We start from the raw sequence: 24,190 nt of genomic DNA, 5'->3' as shown, positions 1-24,190 counted from the left end.
CACATAGGCTTGCTGACAAGGAGGGGTGATGAGGCATAACAACAGTTTGGAGCGATCGTCGTGGAGACAGACGTACTCTGGACCCACTGAATGACCAACTGGGAGATGGTCGTCCAATAAAAACACACACACACACATAGAGGATTGAGTGTGACACAGACATGTAGGGAAGCAGCAGCAGAGGAAACGCTTCGCTACAGATGGAGATATAAACACATAAGACGGTTTTGTATGAATATCAATAAAACCGTGGCAGGAGCCCCAGCTGCTGCTCCACGACTACATGCAGATCTGTGTGCAAAAATCTATTAAACTATCTATAAACAAGACAAGTAAACACAGCATTTTCTGAACAAAGGTGAATTCAACTGACACTTAAAGTCTTCAACTGTTTCTGCAAAACTCTGTGAAGTTGAGGCACTTAACGGATTTGAAGTGGCAGCATTAGCAAATATTAAAGTGTGATTTTAGATGCATTTGTGCAATGAAAATTAACAAAACAAACCTTTTCTGTTCTTGCACAGTTGAAATATTTGAAACTCTTTACCTGAAAGGACTGTGGATGGGAATATATCCACTGGCTAAATGCATGCACGTCTTATATTTGCATGAGATTAATGATTTTCTACATAGTCCCTGTTAAATAAATATAATGAGATGAGCTGATCTGATCTGAAATGTTTATTTTTTTAGCACCAAGACTTATGAATGTATTTTGTATTCCACGTTGATCATCAGAGAAAGTTATATTTGACCAAAGGTCAGTATGCAAACTGTGTCGCAGAGCATTTTGAATGAAATAAGGAAACATTTGAAACTTATCTTAGCAGACAGACACAGATCTCTGCACAGAGCTCAGGCCCAGTGAGTTTTATACTGACAAGATGTGGTCAAAATGTTCATGCTCTGAAATGTTATTATAAAATACCAACAGGCATTTAGTTGCAGCAATGCCTCACACACTCCTGTAGGCTATAACATTAGCTTCTTTAGGCTAATGCTAATTTGTTTGGACCAACAAAGCAACTCACATTGCTTACAACATAATAATAAATATGAATCTTAGCTTTAACGGCTAACATTAGCTTCCATAGGCTAATATAGCTACTAACAATTGTACAGAAAATCACTGCTCATATATAAAACCTACAATCTAAATGTTCACAAAGGCATTAACACGAACATGTGCTTGTTTTGGCTTAAGTTTTAAGATGATATAGCAAAAAACATGCTCACAACATCAATATAAAATCTGAATATGAAATGTAAAACTGTTCAAACATAATGCTGAATATGAAATGTCACACTGTTAGTTTAATCAACTGCTGTACAGTGACTATATTAAAGCTAATCCCAAAGTCAAATCATCTAAACAAAACGCTGTAACTTAAATTCAGACGGAGAAGTGACGATGTTTCTGTTGTCACTGTGGTTCACTCATTAAGGAACCGTCATCAAGCTGCTCATCTCGCTTCACCTGCAGATGAATCATTTGCAAAACTCTTACATAAATGGTTTTGACCAGAAATAGACTCGTATCACACTATGGGGACAAATCTGAGAGATGCAAAAAGTAAATTAGATGTGTGGTATTTATAAATCTGACGTAGGGGCGGCCTTCATCTAGTTGAGGAAGAGGAGGTGGTGGTGAGATGAAGTCGTCATTTTAGATTAAAAAAAGAAGTACTCAATACAGCTAATTCTGGTATTATTTTATTAGTTTCTCATATACAACTTTTGTAAAACTCTTCTTGATGTATTTTTAACCACACTGACAAACAATGTTTCAGGCTATAAACCACTCTGTAATACTGTTCATTCTGTGTCGAATCACTTGGATAACAAAAGATATGTCATGGTTGAGACCTCTCATGCAAAAATGAGATTAATCAAAACATTAATTGAACAATTTTGATTATCAATTAAATTCAACCTTTTTCTTGTTCCAGCTTCTCATCAAACAAGTTAATTAAACATTGTTGGGGTTTTAACTGTTTGTTGAACAAAACAAGCAACTTTTTCCTCTCCTTTTCATATTATGGACCAAACAGCGAATCAGTTAATCTGGAAAATAATCATCTGATTCATCAATAATGGAAAATAACCAATAGTAACAGTGCTACAAATGAGAAAATGGTAATTTTCACTGTCTTTAAGGCTTTGAGAAATGTTTCTTAATCTAATGGTATTTTCATTTTAAGATGCTAAAGAAAGAAGAAGAGATTGAAGAAGGAGGGAGCGAGGAGAGGGAGAGGGAGAGGCTGCAGATGGTCAGATTAGGTCAGATTATTGTTATTCACTTCCTGAGACCAACAGATGCAGAAGGATGGAGCGGAAAGAAGAGGAGGAGAGAGAGAGAGAGAGAGAGAGAGAGAGGAGAAGAAAATGAAGGAGAGGAACGCGTCCTTCCAACCTCTGAAGCTGCAGAGAACAGATTGCACCAGGGGAAAAAAAATAAATCTGCTAAAAATACCACCTCTTCCTCTAGTTCTCACCCTCCATCTCTCCATCCCTCCTATCAGTGCACACACACACACACACACACACACACACACACACACACACAGACACACACCATTTGTTTTTATCAGCATACATTAACATGACGAGCACTCAAGCCAGCTGAACTCAGAGAGGAAGTTCAGGAGTGGGCGGAGAGAGGGTCGTGAGGTCACGGTGGAGAGTCCAATCATCGATGAGGAGGGCAAGACACGGACGCCTGAGTCTGTGTGTACTGTATGTGTGTGTGTGTGTGTGTGTGTGTGTGTGTGTGTGTATGTGTGTAATCCGTGGCTCAATCTCACCTACTATTTTAAGAATCTACTCCCTCTCTCTTCACTCTCTGCTGCTCTCTTTATCCATCTCCACACTCCTCTGTTATACTGCTGGGGTTCTCTGCTGCACCCTCCATCCCACCACACACACACACACACACACACACACACACATAGCCTATACTGTATATATGTACAGGATATACTTTCACAGAGCTGCTCCTATTTATAACCAGGTGTGAACACATCGCACAGACGCAGGTGAAAATCACCGGGACTGCATGTGTGTGTGTGAGTGCAGAGAGAGAGAAGCAAATTGAGGAAGACGCTGAGTGTGTTTCCTCATTTAAATCAATACAAACAAACAGCGGGGACAGAAAACCAGAACGAGACAGAGAGAGAGAGAGAGAGAGAGAGAGGGAGCGATGAAGGAAGTTCGGTGAATTGTGTTAAGTAACTTTCTAGGAAAACAGGAAGACCTCGGCCGTCACGTTTGGCCTCTTTTCACGGTAATCTCTCCATCGCACTCTGCGGCCTCTTGTCTCTGACAGTAATGGGGCAGGAGGATGTAAGTACACGGCGTTAACGTTGAGCTCGCAGTCAGCGGGGAAAAGGTGCAAACACAACATTAAAGCAGAAGTAAGCGATATTTTTGTGTTAATTTAAGTCTTAAATAGTTATATCTTCCCACAGCAATCACTAGTACATAGAGTGTTTGGACCGAAACACGGGTCTGTCAGTCACTCTGCTCTGCTCTGAGCCGAGGAGAAAACTTTCCTCGTATCCTACAAGTTTTATCCAATGAGGAGAGAGAACTCGTGTTTTTCCGACCTGTGAAGTCGTACCAGTTCGATCTGGTACGAGTTCACGGGTCAGAAGTTACGAGTGGCCGTTATAGTGACTTTCACAGGTAAAACAGGTCAGAAAAACACGAGTGGGTTGCCTGGAACGCTACAAAGTCGTGACTTGAAGCTGTGATTTACGGTTTCAAAAGCCTGCCTGGAACGCAGCATTAGCCAAAACGACCGGATCGCTTACTTCTGCTTTAACATATCACCTCCTTTTTGAAGTAGATGTACTGCAATTATGTTTATTATGGCTACTAACAATCACTCTCCTCATATACAGTATATGTGACTCCACTATCTTAATCTGCTCATCACTAACTTTGTAGGTCAACAACACGACAACAGCACTGAGAGTGAATCTAAACAGAAAAGTTGGATGGAAATATGTGATAACTCTCTTTAGCCCTCCCGTCACGTTGTTTTTATTTGACACATTGCTATTGAGAAAATATTGTAGCCACTTGAAACTTACTGTGAATCATAAAACACTACCAGATAACTCCTTGGGATAAAGTAATTATTGATATAGCAATATAAATAATAAAAGAAATACATATACAGTCTATGATTTATCATTTTTAATCTGTTGAGAGCTTTTCTCATCTGTAGATTTCTTCAATTTGTCATGTAACCCTGCTCGGTAACACTTTATAATAACTACACACTATTAAGCATTAGTTAAGCATTAATAAATACTGAACTCTTCATTTATAACGCATTAAAACTCATTAGTATGTAGTTTATAAATGCAGTTAGTGCTTATCGATGAGTAAAACATTTTTAACTGTATAAACTACATACTATTGAGTATTCATGTGTTATAAATGATGAACTCAGTATTTAATGCTTAACTACTGCTTAAATAGTGTGTACTTATTATAAAGTGTTACCCCCTGCTCAGTAATATAGGTTAACACATCTCCTGCTACTGTTTAGCAGAGAAATAACATAACTATTAATCAACCTCAAAATTTCACACCGGTTTGTTAACGGATGCCATGATTTAAATCACACTTGTCAATATTCACACACTGATGAGGGGTCAAATGTGAAAGATGTCGCTCTTCTATGAACCCATGAAGAATTATCACCAGTCTACAGATCACTTCAGCTCTATATTTTATCACCTCTCAGCTCAAAAAGTTCCCTGTAGCCCACAGTTCACACCAAATGGCCGTTTCCTACAGAAAATTGTGCCGCATTTAGCAAATGAAGAGCTGTATGTTTCTGTGAGGAGATGGTGGAGGCCAAAAACAGAGCAAAAAGCATAGTGACAGTGAATCTTTGAAACAAAACATTGGTTTTTGTATTCAAGTCTTTACTCAAGACCTACTTCTTCTCGCTGGCCTTCAATGTGGGTTAATATGGGAAACTCAGCTATGTATGCTGTGGAACTGTTTATTTGTGCATGGATCTGAAGGTGTTTGATATTATGTGTCTGATATGACTTGTACAGCACTTTGGTCAACAATGGTTGTTTTTAAACGTGCTATATAAATAAACTTGAACTGAACTGAACTGAACTGAACTTGTATAAGATGTACCTTTAACAGAGGTAACTGTTTGTTATATTTGCCATATCAACTTTATAAGGTGATACTATGTGAATTGAGTGCTCAAGCTTGCTCTGTTGCCTCTTAGGGGGCAAAAGTCGGTAAGTAAAGGTAGGGAATTGAACTTTAAAATGTGTTAAATCTTTAAACATGATTAAAATGTATAAAATGTAAAAAATGTGATAACCTTGTTTTATCCTATTACTAGAGGCGCCTCTAATTTATTAGATCTGTATGACGGCCAGTCGGCCTGATGGGTGTTGATCTATTTAATTATGATGGAGTTTTGACTGATTTTTGTATGTTTTTGTTTTGCACAAGATGTGTTCTGATTTATACATTCCCTTTACCATGTGACTCATCATGTGACCCTCAGGGGCAGGTTTAAAAACGGGGCGTCTGATGTGTATGAGTTAGTCTGATGAAGAGCAATGAGCTCGAAACGTTACTATTGATGTGCTAATAAATCTGCACATAAGGGAGCTGATGTGTGCGGTCTCCTTTTCTTGCCTTACTTAGTAACAAGCCATTCGAGGTTGTTACTAAGTATAAATACTTAGGTTTCCTTTTAGATACGGAGCTTTCGTTTAAATTGCACATTGAAAACCTGGTAAAAAAACTCTCTCTCTCTGCGAGTGCGTTAATTGCTTGTGTCGTCAACTTTCCTACGGTAGTTGACTATGGAGATGTGTTGTACATGTGTGCCTCGTCCAAAAGCCTAGCAGCTTTGGACACTGTATATCACAGTGCATTAAGGTTTTTCACTGGCTGTGGTCGTCTCACTCATCACTGTCAGCTCTACTTGAAGTCCGGGTGACCATCTCTGAGCACCCGGAGAGAAACTCACTGGTTGCTTATGATCTATAAGGCTCTCCTTGGTATGGTTCCTTCCTACCTCTGTTCACTCCTCCGTCGAACAGAAAATCGATATGCCTTAAGGTCCAGTGATATTTATTGTTTGAACATTTCTAGAGTGCGGACTGAATTAGGGAAAAAAGCGTTTAGTTATGCCGCTCCATTAACATGGGACAACCTCCAGGCTGAACTGAAATTGTCTGAACTTGTATCTCTTAATGTATTTCGTCACTTCTTAAAGGTCCGACAACAAAAATCAATTGAGCGGTGCCTTTGCTGACCAACCTTGTCACCATGACCCCCTTGCTCCTTGCACTTTTGTTTTAACCTCTACTGTAACATGGCCCTATTTATTATAATGTAATATTGTAATGTATTTTGTATTTTATAATGTTGACGACGTGTGCTGCTGCCCTCTTGGCCAGGTCACCCTTGAAAATGAGATCTCGATCTCAACGGGTCTTTTACCTGGTTAAATAAAGGCTAAATAAAAATAAAATTTCCGGGGCAAAAGTCAATTAAATAAGCAGCTGAAGGAGGAAAATAGCTTTACAGTACTTTTAATCAACGCTATTTCCAGCTTTGCAAGCCCGTGTTAGTTGATTTCTTATTCTCTTATTGCATTGTTTCGCAAGTGGAGCAGTGTTTTGTCGTGGTGGAGGTTGATGATGGCGTTGGTGGCGGTGGTGGTGGTCTTACCCTCGGTGGAGGATCCAGACAGATCAATGACCACGTACACCTTCCCCTCCGGTTCCAAGTCAATCTGTGCAGACGAAGAAAAAGAAAACAGAGGGGTAAATGAGTGAGAAATAACACAGCTGAACAGTGAGAGCAGCGGGGGGGCTTTTCCTCCAGCGCAAACAAACACACCAGTGCACATGGGAGAGGTCATTATCTCCACCAGCATCACTCCAGCTCCCAAACACTCGTATCATTACCAGCATTAACATCTTCATCTTTATTTTTTTTATTCCTGTCCTCAGCATCGTCCCCCGTAGCCCCAATTTACCCCTGTTTTTTTGACACGCTGGCTTTATCTAACCGCGTTATCTGCAGGATTTCTTATAAAAGAGGTTTGTATTTACATCTGGTGTGTATAAACTTTCCCGTTATCTCGATTCTGCCCTTGTGATTCGATCTCGATGAGCTAATCAGGTAGCGTTGGCAGAGCCGACGAGCAGATGAAGGGAAGTGATGCTGGCTGGCTGGCTGGCTGCTACAGTACAGTACAGTATTATTTGTCCTTTGCAGAGGAAGAAGGGGTCATCTCTATATTTCACTGCTTGGTTTACTCGAGGAAACAGAAAGAGGAGAAACTTTATGTGCAGAATTTGCAGAATTTTTGCATCTGAATTAACACCTTCCTCCTCCTTTTCCTGGCGAGATACACGTTGCATGTTAACGGCAGGTGCAAATAGGGTCATAGAAACCAGAATAAATGCCAAACGCCAAAATTGGCCCTGTGGTCAAACGGCCTGTTAAATGACACAGAAAGGAGAAGGGAAAAAAACAGAAAATAGGTCAAATGCAACTCAAAGCTCAACTTGTATCACCTAAAGTATGGGAGACGAGCTTTTACAATGTCTAGATGGCAAAGTAATTCAATAAAACTGATCAAGCCACAGTTTACTAAGTGATGAGTGAGCACTAATTCTCCCATTAAATACATGTTGCAATCACATAACTGTACTGTTTCTCCCATCCTGTTCCTGGGTAGATAATGACCGATCGCCTAGTGTGTGTGCAGAAGGAGCTCATTTTCATAGAGAGAGATTAATGAGGTATAACCTCACCTGTTTGCATGTTATCACAGTTAATATTGTGTTATTATTAACCAAAGCAGCAATAAAAAAAGGTTTAATGGTTTAAATTACATTTCAGGACATCTATTTATATTGGGGAAAGTAATAAAAACCTTCCTCAACAGAGTCAAACAGACAAAATGTTCTTTGTTGTGAAGACTCGCATCCAACAGTTTCTGCAGCATTAACATGTTGGACACGGTGCTGCTTGTGGAGTCTGATCCAAGTCTCTTCTCTCAGTGTGAACAGACAGTAAAATGGTGAGAATTAATATCTTTTATTAAACTATCAAGGACTGAGAGGCTGTTAGTGACTGAAGGGGAAGCCGAAGTGCTGAAATAAGGATGATGTCACTACCCAGCTACTACACAGCACCTGTTGTAAATCCATTAATCCTCTATATATATATACGTATATATATATATACAGACCTGAAGTGAAGGGATTTAATCTACAGCTGACTGAAGAGGGATGTTTCTTATGTTTTATTATTAATCACATCGTCATTAATTCCTCCTGTTAAAAGATATTCATTAGGAAAACAGCTTATAAATTACGAGACGGAACGAGAACAGCTTCGGTACGCAGCAGCAGCAGCAGCAGCAGCAGCGGCAGCGGCAGCAGCAGCAGGCAGGGCCGGCCCTAGGGTTTTGGTGGCCCCTTAAACAAGATTTTTGTTTGTGGCCCTGCACTCTAAGCGCAAACACCAAATCACTGGTTAAAACTGAATACAGACGTGTTTATGCCCTCTGAGGTTTGAGGCCATTTTCTCGACTTTTACATATTTTCTTAAATGTATCTTTTTAAGATACTTGCAGATGTAACAATAGGCCTACTCAAGTGTTTTATGTTTAAATATTAGAACCTCCGCTGTAAGCACACTGAGGCCAATTTGTCCTAGAACACTGTAGAAAGAAATAATTTAGGCCAAATGCTGGAAATTTGAGGTCTGCTTTTTGAAAAATGTCAAATCCCTTGTGAAAACACACCTTCAGTCATGAGAATGAACTGTTTTGGTGCTTGAAATAGGATATGAATACAGTAATTATAGATAAGTGTAGAAAACAAGTCTAAAATGAAATTTTGTAAGATTGTTTTTTGAGCACAAATGTTGTCATTCTGCCGTTCTATGTTCACCAAATGTCTCAAATGTGAGATAAAAGAAGCTGAATATTGACTTCACATTACATATAAAGCTCATAGCGTGCACGTGCAGACCTCAGGATGTTTAAATGACTTGATGAACCCCGGTACCTTTCTGATCATGTGGCCCCCCACCTAACGGCTGTGGCCCTAAACAACCGCATAGAGTGTTTATGCCAGGGGCCGGCCCTGGCAGCAGGTGTCGTCAAAATGGAGGATATTTCATTCTGGGAATTTCACATTCACAGAAGAAGGAAAAATAAATGTTCTGCCACTCAAACGTCACCAGATAAGCAAACATACATTGTGCATACACACAGACTTATTCAACAAATAATGACATCATCATCCCCCCCCACCAACCAACCAACCTCCTCTGACAATATACATGCAATTACGGAGATTAGAGAGAGTGCGACAGAGAGAGCTAGAGACACAGGAAGAGAGAGAGTGCAGGAGAGAGTGAGAGAAAGAGAGAGAGAGAAAGAGAGAGAGAGGTTTAAATCCTTAGTTAAGCTCTGGGACAGCAGCAGATCCTCTTATGCAACAGTCAGACTCACACACAAGCAGCAGCAGCAGCAGCAGCAGCAGCAGCACAGACATACGCTGCCATGCATTACTGAACATGAGACACACAGATCGCACAGACACAGACACAAGTCCAAACTATAGTTTAGCTGCATTATTTTGTCAACATAGTTTTGTGTTTGGTATTTTTTATATTCATTAATATTTTCTGTTCCATTTAAAACGTTACCTGACCTGGCGAAATGGCATTGACCCCTAAATTGGTCACCAATATGACTGGATGTAGAAATATATGAAATTCATTTGTAGTAGTGAATCATCTACGTACACATATTTTGATATAAAAATTAATAATTTAACAAGTTTCTGTTGATTTCCAAGCCTCCACGCTGCCTTCTTTAGAACTGGCTCTTGGTCAATTTTCAATTCGTTATCAAGGTCCACGTCTCTGGAATCAGCTACCTGACTATCTGAAAAAAATTATTAATTTAACATCATTTAAAAAAGCTCTCAAAAAGTACCTCATCAGTCAAACCATGTACCATCAAACATAAGACAATTATTGTCATGTTTTTCTTTTGTCTCTCTCTCTCTCTTTCTCTCTTACTCCTTACTCTTTCATTATTTTTGTTTTGTATTATCCATTTATGTACATATCTTTATTTTATTTTTTCCTTATTTCCTTATATTTTACTGTTTAATCTCTTACTTTTCTACTTATTTTTCATTATTGTTCAATTATTTTCCTGTTATTGTTTTTAAACTGTAACAAATTTGATCTTTGAATATGTGGGTGAGGTTTTCATATAAGCCCTCTTGGGTTTCATACCTCCCCTTTGCACATCCCAGTAATGTTGATTGTTCATGTTGTTTATTTATATGATATTGTTTGTGCTAAATAAAAATAAAAAAAAAGATTTCCAAGCAACTTAAACTAGTAAAAACTCTCAAAAACTCTGGATATATGTAAGTTTTAACAGTGGATCGATGATTAGAAAAAGATGAATTGGAAAAGCAAACAACAGATTTATTAGTAATCATTGGTTATTACTACTATAATGTTTCTCAAGTCAGATGCAATAAAAAAAGAAGAAGTACAGAGCTTGCACGCGGCAGCATCCTTTTGTTCTATGCGTGACACATAACAACTGCATGGGATTTGTGACCTATAAACGCCATTGGATTCTTGATGTCTACCCTTGAAAAATTGTTGTGCTAATCCCCAAACGTAACCTCTTGCATAACGGCGTATCTCGGCGAGGATTTCAGCTGAAAGATGGACTCAGAGTGATTTGGAAACAGAGTGGAGCAAATGGACGGCACCGCCATTGATTCAACGCTCAGGTCCTGAGGTGGCACGCCGGCCAACAAAAAAAAAAATGGCAAAGGCAACAGCGCTGCAGTTCTCACATGATCAATTACTGGCCCAGTCGAGCTGTGGAGTGCCTTCAAGCTCATTTTTCATTTCCAAAGCAATGAGAATTAGCACTACACAGATATGGGTGTTTGAAGATGATTTAAGACGGTGCCAGTGTTCGTAACGCGCCAAATAATAATAAATCAGAGATAAACACAAGGTTTTTTTTTATGTTTCTCTTGAATTTCATTCTTGGCAGTGTGGAAAAATCTCATCTGCTGCATTTTACACCATCATTTAATAGTAGGCCTATAACATTTTAGATGGGTTAGATAAGATAAAAATGTAGAATGATCACAATGTGATTATGCGACCAGTAATGAAGTTATTAAATACACTGGAAGGCTGACATACATTTGGAAATTGCAGCTAAATTAGATTAAATTCCTCTGAAAGGCCTCAAGTGGCTGATTACTTGGTGTCATGTGCTGATTCGAAGGGTTATAGTTCACAGAAGTTAAATGAACACAACCAGCTGCTAAAATACCAGGGAGTCAAAGACCATTAAGAAATAATTTAAGCACCATTAGTGAATGTATAGCATTGGAAAATCCTCATTTAACCCCAAAAATAAAATAAAAAACATGATTCAAATATCTGACATTGATGCTGTTAGCTATGCGTGTTTCTATGGCGACCGTTCTGCTGAAGTGTAGCCATGTATCCTAGCAACAGATGTTTCTAAAGCTGCAGTCCTGCTTGTATTGCTTGTATTTTATCTTTTTTTTTTTTTAATGACAGCTTATGAAATAGTGACGCTTGGAACAAAAATTGCCTATTTATAGTGTTATTGAAGATGTTATTGTGATGGCAGCTAGCTTCATCCACACACACCTCACTGCACTGTCGGTGGGGAAAAGAAGATTTCTGTTGAGATCTTCATTCATGACGAAGTGGATTACACAAGCTAGGAGCTGGAAGCCTGATATAGGAAAGTTAACATTTACAAATGGACGGCATCCAAAAAAATACAAGGGGAAACAGTCTGTGTGGTTGTTACCTGACATCTCAGACAGGATGGGAATGAGTGGAACTTAAGTGACTTAAAAGAATAGTTCAACATTTTGGCAAATTAACCTACTGTATGAAATAATAATGTAACATTACAAGAAAGAGTTGTTTTAGAGGTAAATAGCAATAGCCGGAACTACTTTCCAGACACGGCTGCTGGGCGGAGTGATTTCAAAAGCGTAAAAAGCAGTTCAGAGTATTTGCTTCAAGTGTCGTAATGGTACATAATTATACATGATTATCTCATAGCGTGGTGAATGTGCAGGTCACAACTTCTCCACCAGAGCGTTTTGGAGTTGTTGGATTGTGTATTTGATGAGTTTGATGAGGGACAGGGGACCTGTACCGTTCACCTCCATTGTGTTCGCTGAGCAGCTCACATCTCTGCCCCGCCGATCTCAAAACAACTTGCACCGATAATTAAAGTTAAAGGGGACATATTATGTTAATTTCTGCTTCTTGACATGGTACCTTGATGTCTAAAAGTAATGTTAGTAACATGCTTTGGCCAGAAAAACCAAGCCCTGCTCTAAACGGTCGGTTTAGAGTCTTCACTCTGGTAGCTGAGCCATGGGAGCGAGGGCTTGAATGTTCACATCACCCGGCTTGTGATGTAATAAGCCGGGTGAAATTAAAACGGCTTGTTAAGAGACACATTTTCTGACTATGGTAGTTTACAAAATGTTGACGTAGTTGTCAAAACTTACGTTTAAGGGGTGAGAAGGCGCTCCAGATACGCAAATACACATACTAAAGCATTGAAAAGGTGAGTTTTGCATAATATGTCCCCTTTAATGAACCTACTGCTATGACTGTATAGAGATTATGGCAATAGGCGAATTTGCCAAAATGTTGAACTATGCCTTTAAAGCAATTGTGGACTATTGGTTCAGGCTACTCCATCTTCAAACTCCACCTTCATTTCCATCCCAAACACACACCTGTAAAGTGTCATGACCGTACGTTACACGGTCGTAACGGTATGGCAAAGACAAAACCTTTTTTCATAGACGGACACACAAACACCTGCCAACGAGCTCAGAGCCGCCTCGGTGGTAGTTCCCACTACAGCAGGTGATTCGTGCATGTTTGCCATGACACACACACACACACACACACACACAGACACAGACACAGACACACACACACACACACAGACACACACACACAGGAGTGATTCACGAGGTGAAAGCAATACCTGCCAGACTCTGTAGCTGCCGGTAAAAATGTAAAAAAAATAAATAAATAAATGAAACAAAAACAAAACAAAGGTCTTTAATGTGCAAAGTATCAACTCTACAGCTCATTTTTTATTTTTTTATTTTATAACTGAGCAGTTGGGAGTCAAACCTGGGGCAAATTGTTCTTCAGCGTAAATATTTAATGTTTCAATTTTGACCTATCGAGGTGCCAGACAGAAGAATCACTGAGCCACGGACGAATCCATTTTCAAGTTAAGCGCAATTAATAAAACTAATGATTGTTTTATTCATGAGCCAAACAAGTGAGAGTTTTGAGTTTAAAGGGATAGTTCAACATTTTGGCAAATTGGCCCATTGCCATAATAACCTATAGTCATAGCAGTAGGTTCGTTACCTTTAACTGTCGGTGCAAGCTGTTTTTAGAACGGCGGAGCAGAGCCTTGAGCTGCTCAGAGCTACGCTACGGAGGCTCATTATGGGATTTCTTGGTTTCCCTCAACAAACTCATCAAATACACAATCCAACAACTCCAAAACGCTCTGGTGGACAAGTTGTGACCTGCACATTCACCACGCTATGAGATAATAACACAACGTTACCAGACAGAGTTGTTTTAGAGGGAAATTCAGGCAAAACCACCACTGCGCGTTCCCGTTTGGGGCAGTTTTTAGTAACTCTGCTTTCCTGCAGATGAACTATCTGACCAGTTTTTGTACATCCAGGCTTCCGTAGCCATCAGTAATGTCAGTTGTTACACCTGTGCTCCTATTTCCTCCTTTTTTTTTTTACCTCTTTGTTTTGTAGGTTTTGGTTTGTTTTTGATAAAAGAAAGCTCTGATAAACTCACTGTTGGCTACATGTACAGCACCAGCAAGACGGCGCTGGTGAGTTTAGTGGATTTATCAGTTCCAGAGCCAAATGGAAACAAAACAAACCCAAACACAGAGCGAATATTAGAGTGAGATTCATCAGGTTTACCGTGAATGTAACTTTGTTAAAGCAGATATCAGTGGAATGTTTTTGTTAATATAAGTCCTAAATAGTCCTATTTTCCGTCAGCAATCACTTACATGAAGTATTTCAGCCTAAACACGAGTCTCTCCGTCACTCTGCTCTGCTGTAACCCGAGGAGAAAATTTTCCTTGTGGGATACAAGTGTTATCCAATGAGGGGAGAGAACGGCATGAAGGGCTGTGTGTGCAGCCAAGGGATGCGCGTGAATGTGGTGACGTAGCACGAGGACCAATTGATGCCTGACAAGGGCGGGGGCTGCTAACTCATGGTGCGTTCAAGGAAACTCGTACTTTGTGTTTTTCCTTCCTGTGAAGTCATACCAGTTCGATCTGGTACGAGTTCACGGGTCGGAAGTTACGAGTGGCCGTTATAGGGAACTTTCACAGACAACAGGACGGTAAAAACACGAGCTACGGGTTACCTGGAACGCTACCAAGTCGTAGTTGTGACTTGAAGCTGTAACTTACGGTTTCAAAAGCCTGCCTTGAACACAGCATTAGCCGAAACGGCCGTGCCGATGATATCTGCTTTAATTTTGTGTTTACAATCAAAAGTGAGAGGTTAATGGAGAATCTAAGGCTACAACCATTTTTTTTTATTTCTAATCATCAATCAATCTCACAATTATTGATTAGTGAGGTTTGAGGTGAGTCTGGACAAGAATCCAAAACCAAACATATTCAATTTACAGCGCCATTAAACTGAGAACGCTGACCACATGCAGACACCGCCGGCCACGTTTGTCCGATAAGTGGCTTAAACCATTAAAATGATAATGGAAATAGTTGCAGAGTTATTTTCTATCAACCGAGTAATTGATTAAAGAACGAATCATTTCAGCGCACGTAAAAATTACCTACAGCGCCGTGTTGGAAGGATTTTCCTGCATATCATCAGCACTCTGGTTTAAACGAATTGCAATGTGACTTGGAAACAGAAACACACACACATACACACACACACACACACACACACGCATACACACACATGTGCTGCGTGTCCCCGCCCTGACAACAAAAGATGGGAGGAGAGAGCTGGAGAATCTAGTTTGCCTCATTAATCTTGTTAGTCCAATTAGGACACTGATACAGCCAGGGAGACGGATAACTTCACAACTCACCCTCACACACACACACACACACACACACACACACACACACACGTGCAGATAAACAGTGTGTGTGTGTGTGTGTGTGTGTGTGTGAATGGCAGGGGATTTTAAAATAGACTTCCTTCAGAGGGAGGTTAACATTAAACACACGTACGGGCTTAACTCTCTTGCATTTGCTCCGTCGCCACACCACATACAAACACACTCACACTCTCACACACTCACACACTCACTCAAACACACACACACACACACACTGACACTCACACACACCATATGCAGCAGCACAGAGCAGCACTCAACCAAGCAGACAGGGCCACTCAAAGCTTGCATTATATCAATACTGTGGAGCTAACCCCCTCCCACTCTCCGTCCATCCAGCCTGCTATCTGCGTCCAGGCAGACAGCTCTGTCTCTGTGTGTGTGTCTCTGTGTGTGTGTGTGTGTGTGTGTGTGTGTGTGTGTCTCTCTCAGGAGCGTTTAGTCTCAGTGACAGCCTCCCACATCCATCTGTCAAATAACAAATCAGGCAATGGGCTTCGAGAGAGCTTGACCGCCGCATACACACAATAATAACATGTCGTTGTCGGCGTGCGTGCGTGCATTTGTGTTTTTCGGAGGGAGAGACTCACAGGAGGCGCATGCTGAGTGAGACAGCGTGAGAGTCATGCATCTTTAATGCAACATCACAGACGGCTAATAATGTAAGAGGAGCTGAGCTGTGTGGTGGTGGTGGGAGAGAGGGAGGGAGAGAGGGAGAGAGGGGAAAAGGGAGAGGGGGAGGAGGGAGGATTCAGCAAAGCCAGATCCCTGCTCCGGCCCCTGAGTGACCGCTCCAACACTTTCAAACATAGGCTAAAAACTCATCTCTTTATAATCTGGCTTTTATGTTATAGTCTCATAGTGATTTTATCCTATTTTACAGTTTTACATTCTTCTATTTTATTACCTTTTCTATCTTATTGTTTTTTATTTTTATCCTGCATTTTATTTTATTGAATTTTATTGTTGTTAAAAGTTGTTATTTTTTACCACTGCTATATTTTATTGTTGTTTTTAATCTTCGTGCATTAGTCTCCATGTTATTTTTCTTGTTTCACCAATTCACCTCTTACATATATACACACAGGACCGTTGTATAGGGGAGAAAGGTGATAATAATTCTAGGGGCCAGGGGCGGTGCGTGGCGCAGTGGTTAAGGCGGCCGCCCCATGTAGAGGCTACAGTCCTCAACGCAGGCGTCCCCGGTTCGAATCCCGCATCGGGTAGACCTTTCCTGCATGTCATTCCCCCTCTCTCTACCTCCTCCTTTCCTGTCTATCTCACTGTGTGCTGTTTAATTAAGGCAAAAACCCCCCAAAAAACAATAATAATTCTAGGGGCCCAGTGCCCAGTCGGGCCCACAAAAAAAACCCAGTAGTCTAATCTTTGTATGGCTGAATTAGTCTGTATAAGACCCTGACTAATAATACTCATAGTAATGCTGCATTAGCATCAAAACAAAGTAAATAAAAAATGATAATACATACGTAGTCTAAGAAAAAAAGTGGAAAAGTCAGGGGGCAGGGGCCCACTTTAGTATTCTTTCAGGGGGCCCAGAATTCCTAGCAACGGCCCTGTATGTATATACTTTTTCAATCAAAATGTAAAGCACTTTGAACGGCATTTATTTGCTTTGAAAGGTCCTATATAAATACAATTTGATTGATTGATTGATTTGATTTGAGTGGACGACGACGTTCCCACTCGAATCCTCCTGGCTGTTCAAGTCGTCACACACACACACACACACACATTCAAGACAAGACAGGACAGGACGAGTGTGTGTGTGTGTGTGTGTGACGAGCAGATGGACTGGCAGACGGCCTGATGAGCAGCAGCCCCTGTGGATCAGACGCTCGCTCCTGCTGCTGGATCCCACTGAATAGTAAAAGAAAAATAATAATAAAAAAAACGGCAAAATTTAGATTTCAATCAACAAAGTGACTGATTCGTTACAGATTCATGTCGGTCAACAACAAAGGAAACCGCTGGCAGCCATGCAGTCGTTTACCGTTTCATCTCCTACCACTCGCTCAGGAAATGCTAAATGAGCTCAGTTATCACTCACGGCCTAAAATAAAACACAGATATCTGTTCTAAAGGTGTTAAAGTGTGTCTCTCTTTTTTCTTTTTTTTTCTTTGATGACACCAAAAATAGACGGTGAAGGAGAGAGGGGACGTTTCACCTGCTGTCCCACACTTCTCTCCTATATCCTCCCATTTCTTCCCTTTCACTGAGAACATGTATTAAACAGCCTCCAGCTTACACACACAACCACACACACACACACCAAAAGGTTGACCTGATTTGGCATCGGTGGGCACAGCATCGCCCTCGTCTTTGTGTGTGTGTGTGTGTGCATGTGTGTATTGTCACTGTGGCAACAGTGCATCTTAAATCCAGCCTGCCCTACTTAACCAGCAGGTCACAGAGGGGCGGAGCCTGTGATGTCATTGCCCGGCAGCGTGCCACGAGTCTGGGGGTCAGGGATAAAGAAAGGGACGGTGACAATATGGCTGTAATGATTAGACCAGAGTCCTGACAGAGAGAAGTGGGAGGGAGGGAGGGAGGGAGGGAGGGAGGGGCCGAGCACACGGCGGCTATTATGATGCTAACGAACGATACGTCCAACTTCGCCTCAGTGAGTTTTCATACTGAAGTTTATCTGAAAGGGATAGTTCAACATTTGGTCAGATTGGGCCATTGCCATAATCCTTATAGCCTTAGCAGAAGGTTCGTTAGCTTTAAAGTTGTGACCTGCACATTCACCACGCTATGAGATAATCATGTATAATTATGTAACATTACGACACTTGAAGCAAATACTCTGAACAACTTGTGTTTTTGAAATCACTCCGCCCAGCAGCCGTGTCTGGAAAGTAGTTCCGGCTATTGCTATTTACCTCTAAAACAACTCTTTCTTGTAATGTTACATTGTTATTTCATACAGTAGGTGAATTTGCCAAAATGTTGAACTATTCTTTTAAGTCACAGGTCATTGTATCCCAGTTCCACTCATTCCCATCCTGTCTGAGATGTCAGGTAACAAACACAACCACACAGACTGTTTCCCCTTGTATTTTTTTGGATGCCGTCCATTTGTAAATGTTAACTTTCCTATATCAGGTTTCCAGCTCCTAGCTTGTGTAATCCACCTTGTCATGAATGAAGATCTGATAACTGAACGTTACGAGACTGAGTTGTTTTCGAGGTAAATTCATGCAAAACCGCTGATGCACGTTGCCTTCAGGGACAGTTTTTCATCAAGCAGTCTCTGTATTTACCACTAAAACAACTCTGTCTCGTAACGTTCAGTTATTATCTCATAGCGTGGTGAATGTGCAGGTCACAACTTGTCGTTTTGGAGTTGTTGGATTGTGTATTTGATTAGTTTGATGAGGGAAACCAAGAAATCCCACGAGCCTCTGTAGTGTAGCGTAGCTCTGAGCAGCTCACGGCTCTGCTCCGCCGTTCTAAAAATATAGCTTGCACCAAAAAAATAAAGGTAACAAACCTATTTTAACCTAACCTAATTTCATTCAATTGTTAAAAAGTCGATAAACACTCTGAGCTGACTGTCACTTCATGAGCTTGTTGGCCAACCAGCTCCAAAAAGTGTTTGCGGAGCAGTTAGTATTATACTTACTCCAACAACTGGAGGATTAAATAAAAGCAGATTTGCGACGCGGCTGATAAGCTACAGGCAGCTTCCTCCACGTTGGACCCTGTGACTCTCCGTCCCCTCTTCGTCTCCGTCGGGACACACCGATGCTAATTCACACATTTAAAAGTTCACCAGAGTTCAACCAAGGCAAAGTAAATCTGTGACCATGCAGGCGCTTAACGTAGCTTCAGTGACACAAAACCACCGGTCGCTCTCATAAACCGTCGTCTACTGAGGAACTGGAGGATTCATGTCACATCATAAACACAAACCCCTTCCCTGACCCTTTTTCTTTGTTAGAATTACTATTTATTAATTATTAATCATTACTTTTATGTAATCAATGCACTTATTCTCATCATACATGCAAAGTCTTAATGCTCCTCCACCTTTTCTCTCTCACACACACACGCACATTTCATTCATTTACTTAGTTTTTCCTATAACACCATCTGCAATTATTATAGTTCCTGTTTTTCTCCTCCCCTCTTATTCTTTTGTTCTGTATTTGGTGTATCACCTCTTATATGTTCATTATTGTCACCTTTAATCACTTAATAAAGGAATAAAAATGAATTTCTGACAGCTACACTATCTTTATCTAATCAATACTGATTAATATATATATAAACACAGATGGACAAAGTACTCGACCCCAGTACCAAAATTTACTCCGTTACAAGTAAAAGTAGCTCAGTTGACATGTTACTCGAGTAAGAGTAAAAAAGTACTTGCTTTTAAAGGTACTTAAAGCAGATATCAGTGGAATGTTTTTGTTAATATAAGTCCTAAATAGTCCTATTTTCCGTCAGCAATCACTTACATGAAGTATTTCAGCCTAAACACGAGTCTCTCCGTCACTCTGCTCTGCTGTAACCCGAGGAGAAAATTTTCCTTGTGGGATACAAGTGTTATCCAATGAGGGGAGAGAACGGCATGAAGGGCTGTGTGTGCAGCCAAGGGATGCGCGTGAATGTGGTGACGTAGCACGAGGACCAATTGATGCCTGACAAGGGCGGGGGCTGCTAACTCATGGTGCGTTCAAGGAAACTCGTACTTTGTGTTTTTCCTTCCTGTGAAGTCATACCAGTTCGATCTGGTACGAGTTCACGGGTCGGAAGTTACGAGTGGCCGTTATAGGGAACTTTCACAGACAACAGGACGGTAAAAACACGAGCTACGGGTTACCTGGAACGCTACCAAGTCGTAGTTGTGACTTGAAGCTGTAACTTACGGTTTCAAAAGCCTGCTTGAACGCAGCATTAGCCGAAACGGCCGTGCCGATGATATCTGCTTTAAGTATCCAAAAGTACATGCTTTTAAATTTACTTTAAGTAAAAGTAAGAGGAAGAGTAAATTTCTTATTTTTCACATCATGAATTACTACTTTTTTTTAATTTTAATTTAACTCTTGTTTCTTAGGGGTTAGGGTTTCCTTCTTTGACAAACACAGCTTGTGTTCAATAGTATTTAGGGGGGAAAAAAGGCATACCTGAAAGTAACCAGTACTTTTCAGCCTTCCTAGAAATGAACTCGAGTAAAAGTAAAAATATTTGTCTTGGAAATGTATTAAAAATCAAATCCACTATCTGACAACTACAGAACAACAGAGTTAGTAAGAATAAGAAGTTTTGCTGCAGCCTCACAAGTCTACATGTAATTAAAACTGTTTTAACCATTATAAAAATAAAGTCAAGCCTGGTGTGTCTGGTCTTCAACTTGCAGCCCTGAAGTCAGTAATCCTGGCTGCTGTTAGGTATGAGCATGTGAGTGTGAACGTGTGTGAATGTGTGTGTGTGTATACTGTATGTGTGTGTGTTGCTGCCAAGTGTCAAGCCGTGGCTGTCTGACATCTGACGTGGCCCGTGTCCCCGTGAGGGAACGTTACACACTGTGTGGTCAGCGGAGTCCTTAAAGCTGCTGGCTGGCAGGCTGCACGGCTCTCCACCTCCAGCCTGTCTGTTGTGTTTACATGTACACAGAGTTTACTTCTGCACCTCATCTCCTGCTCTTTCTCTCTCTCTCTCTCTTTCTCTTTTTCATCACGGTTTTTCTCTCTCTACCTCACTTCCCCGGCCTTTTCATTTCATCTCTTTGCTTTTCTGTCTCCCACGGCCTCTGCTTTTCTCCTTTAACACCTTGAATCTATACCTGACACTGTTTTTTCAGCCTCATTTTTCATCTTAGAGCCAGAAATAGAGCGGGTGAAAGCAGCGCTGTTTTTAATTTAAATACTATAATAATAAACATCTTAACTGCTGATAACAACTGAATTACTTTAACCAACTTTGCCTATTTGCGTTTAACTTTGAAGTCGAGTTGAAAGGCGTTTATTTCCAGATGTGTAAAGTTACAGAGCAAACTCAGCTCTGCCGTCTCTTCCTCTAGTACCAGCACCAGCAGTTTTCCAGATTACTGTGCAGCTAATGTGCATATCGAAATTATTATTATCGAGGCAGTAAAAGTTAATGATCAGATACCGTGGATGATTTTTTTATTGCTACTGATACAAAGTCAGATACGACTGCCAACGAGTTGACAAGCCGATTACATCTCGTGTCATGAAATAAATCACAGTATAAGCTAATAAAGTAGTAGTAATATTTGTAGCTAAATGTAGCTGAAAAGATTGAGATTTCAGCTAAGTTAAGTTTATTTTGAGAGCACCAAAAAAGAAAAAAAAACTACAACTCAGTTGAAGAAACTACAAGTGCAGCAGCAGCAGCAGCAGCACTGACACTGGTCACTGTAACTTTGTTTTGTCCTTATAATAAACTCACTGACGCTCTTTTTTTTCCACTTCCTGGTTGTATTCCCTGAAGGCTAACAACAGCGTTTAGCCTCCAAACATCAGGGGCTTAATGGCCTTTGTTAAAGGCTGCTTAAGACATAAATATTGAATGAACAAGGATAACTTACTTCTCACAAAGGCTCTGTTACCTGGCTGCATTTTCACTTCTGTGGCAGGAGCCAGAGGTTAAGTTTTCATTTTGACTCATTTTTTTTAATAGCTAGTTGTTCTTATTCATCGGTTCCTTACTGACTGACTGGACTGTTATTACAATAGTATCCATGACAGCAGCCATATTCAAGCAATTTACCTTAAACAGCTTATTTAAAAGTGAAAAGTGAAAGTTATGATCCAGCACTTCAGTTGCGTTGCCCGACCACTGACATACCATAGTTGCCACAGGAATGCACAGACACAGTTTTGTTTACAGTGGTATGCGGCTCACCTCTATATAAAGGCAATGCAAGGAAATTGTATTTATAAAACACATTTCACTGCACTAGAGGTAAACTCAGTCGGATTTACATTAAAATGCACACAACAGGTAACCCATGTATTGTATGTGCATAGAGAGAAAGTAGGGGCAAGCTATAGGTGATATAAGGGGTAAATACTGCAATAGAGGGTATGTTGACCTCAGATGTAGCTCTACATAATGATGGATTGGCTACAGTGTTATAGATTTTTAACTAGTGACTTTGAAATCTGTGCCTTTGACCATGAAAACTTTTTACTTTCACTTTTAGTAAGTGGTGTGTACGCGAGTGAGTGAAGCCTGTCTGAGGTTTGTGTTTGTGTTCGGCGGGTCCGGCAGACAGACAATGCTGCAACACAAACCTCTGTAATTATGATGGTGAGTAAGAAATCTTTTACATTTCTCTACATTTTTAGAGGCTTTTGAGTTTAAACTCCTTTGTTTTTCTCCCCCTCACCCCTCCCTCTCTGCCTGCCCAACTCTCACCCACCTATATCTCCCTCCCTGGTGTTTCTGTGGGTGAGAGGCTGTCACCAAGGGGACGGGCTGTCATCGTCGCCATGGGGATGGGCTCCGCAGAGCATCTCAATTACTGAGTGGGGGCAATTAATAAGCATCGAAAGCCTGGTTAATATTTCACCGGCGGCGCAGAGCAGAGCAGAGCAGGAACCTAGTGGCCCACGGCGCTCGGGTCCAGAGCGATGGAGATGGATCATTGGGGAGAAGTGGAGAGAGAGAGAGGGGAGACGAAGGAGAACAGGAAGCGGAGAGGACGGACGCCGGGGATTAACGGTGCCGAGACGAGAGGGACGGAGAGAGACGAGGAGATGAGAGGGAGGGGGGAGGGGGGGCAGCAGAAGGAAGGAGGAAGTGTGAAAGACTGAGCTGAGATGAACGAGCACTGAACAGCAGGAAGTGAACCACCGTTTTGGTGTTTCTGGTCCAGGTCTCGCTGCGGGTCCTGGCCTTGGTTTAGTGAAATATTAGTTTTGGTTTGAAATGATCTGACAGAACATTTTCTTCCTGTGTCTCTTGGAAAACACTTTGTAAACTCTTGCAATAAAAAAACACCACGTTTAGCAGGTGTTATATATAGGCTACACCGCCCGTCCCAAAAAAAAAAAGTCATCACTTGGAATATAAAGCAGAAGTAAGCGGAAGTAATGTTTGTGTTAATATAAGTCTTAAATAGTTACATCTTCCGACGGCAATCGCTTACATAGAGCGTTTGGTCTGAAACACGGGTCTGTCAGTCACTCTGTTCTGCTGTAAGCCGAGGAGAAAACTTTCCTTGTATCCTACAACCTTTATCCAATGAGGAGAGAGAACGGCATAAAGGGGCGGTCCTCTCTGTGTGTGCAGCCAAGGGATGCGCGTGAATGTGGTGACGTAGGGACGAGGGCGGGGACTGCTAACTCCATCTGCTGACAAGAAGTTAGCCAAAACGACCGGATCGCTTACTTCTGCTTTAACTAAGATAATAGGTCAGAGTCTCCCATTGGATAATTACTGCATGGATGATTATGTTTCAGCTTATTTAACCCTAACTGATCTGAAGATGCATCCTGTGGTCGTGGAAAAGATGTTCATCTGTTTCAGAAGGGTCAAATTATTGGCATGAATCAAGCAAATAAAACATCTAAGCAGATTGCTGAGACTAATATTGGGCTAAGAACTGTCCAAAAACTGGAAGGATAGGGGGGGGACTTCATTTTTTTTGGACGGGCAGTGCATATTGTTCACCATATAATTTGGATATTTCATTATGTTCACATTTGCTAATTATCTCTACACATAAACTACTGGCTAATGGCTAAATATCATAAGTCATGAACCAAGTTATTGGATAGTAAGGGTGGCATATTATCATGATATTTTGTGTGGCAATACTGTATCGATTAACAGATGCCAAGTATTGATATTTTATCATATAAATGGCAAGTACAGCTTTTTAACACT

General features: G+C 40.8%; 1 protein-coding gene across 1 annotated transcript in view; it reads right to left on the bottom strand.

Moving 5' to 3' along the window:
• Positions 1-24,190, bottom strand: part of prkcea (protein kinase C, epsilon a) — a 49,775-nt gene that overhangs the window by 19,265 nt on the left and 6,320 nt on the right. Inside the window, exon 2 of the mRNA XM_085760743.1 lies at positions 6,730-6,793. Within this exon, the coding sequence (XP_085616869.1) occupies positions 6,730-6,793 (64 nt within the window). The remainder of the gene's footprint in view (positions 1-6,729; positions 6,794-24,190) is intronic.

This window comes from Trachurus japonicus, chromosome 19 (assembly GCF_045865225.1).
Source record: "Trachurus japonicus isolate A0001 chromosome 19, Traja_1.0".
NCBI classification, from domain to species: Eukaryota; Metazoa; Chordata; class Actinopteri; order Carangiformes; family Carangidae; genus Trachurus; species Trachurus japonicus.
This window is presented reverse-complemented; position numbering and strand designations above follow the sequence as displayed.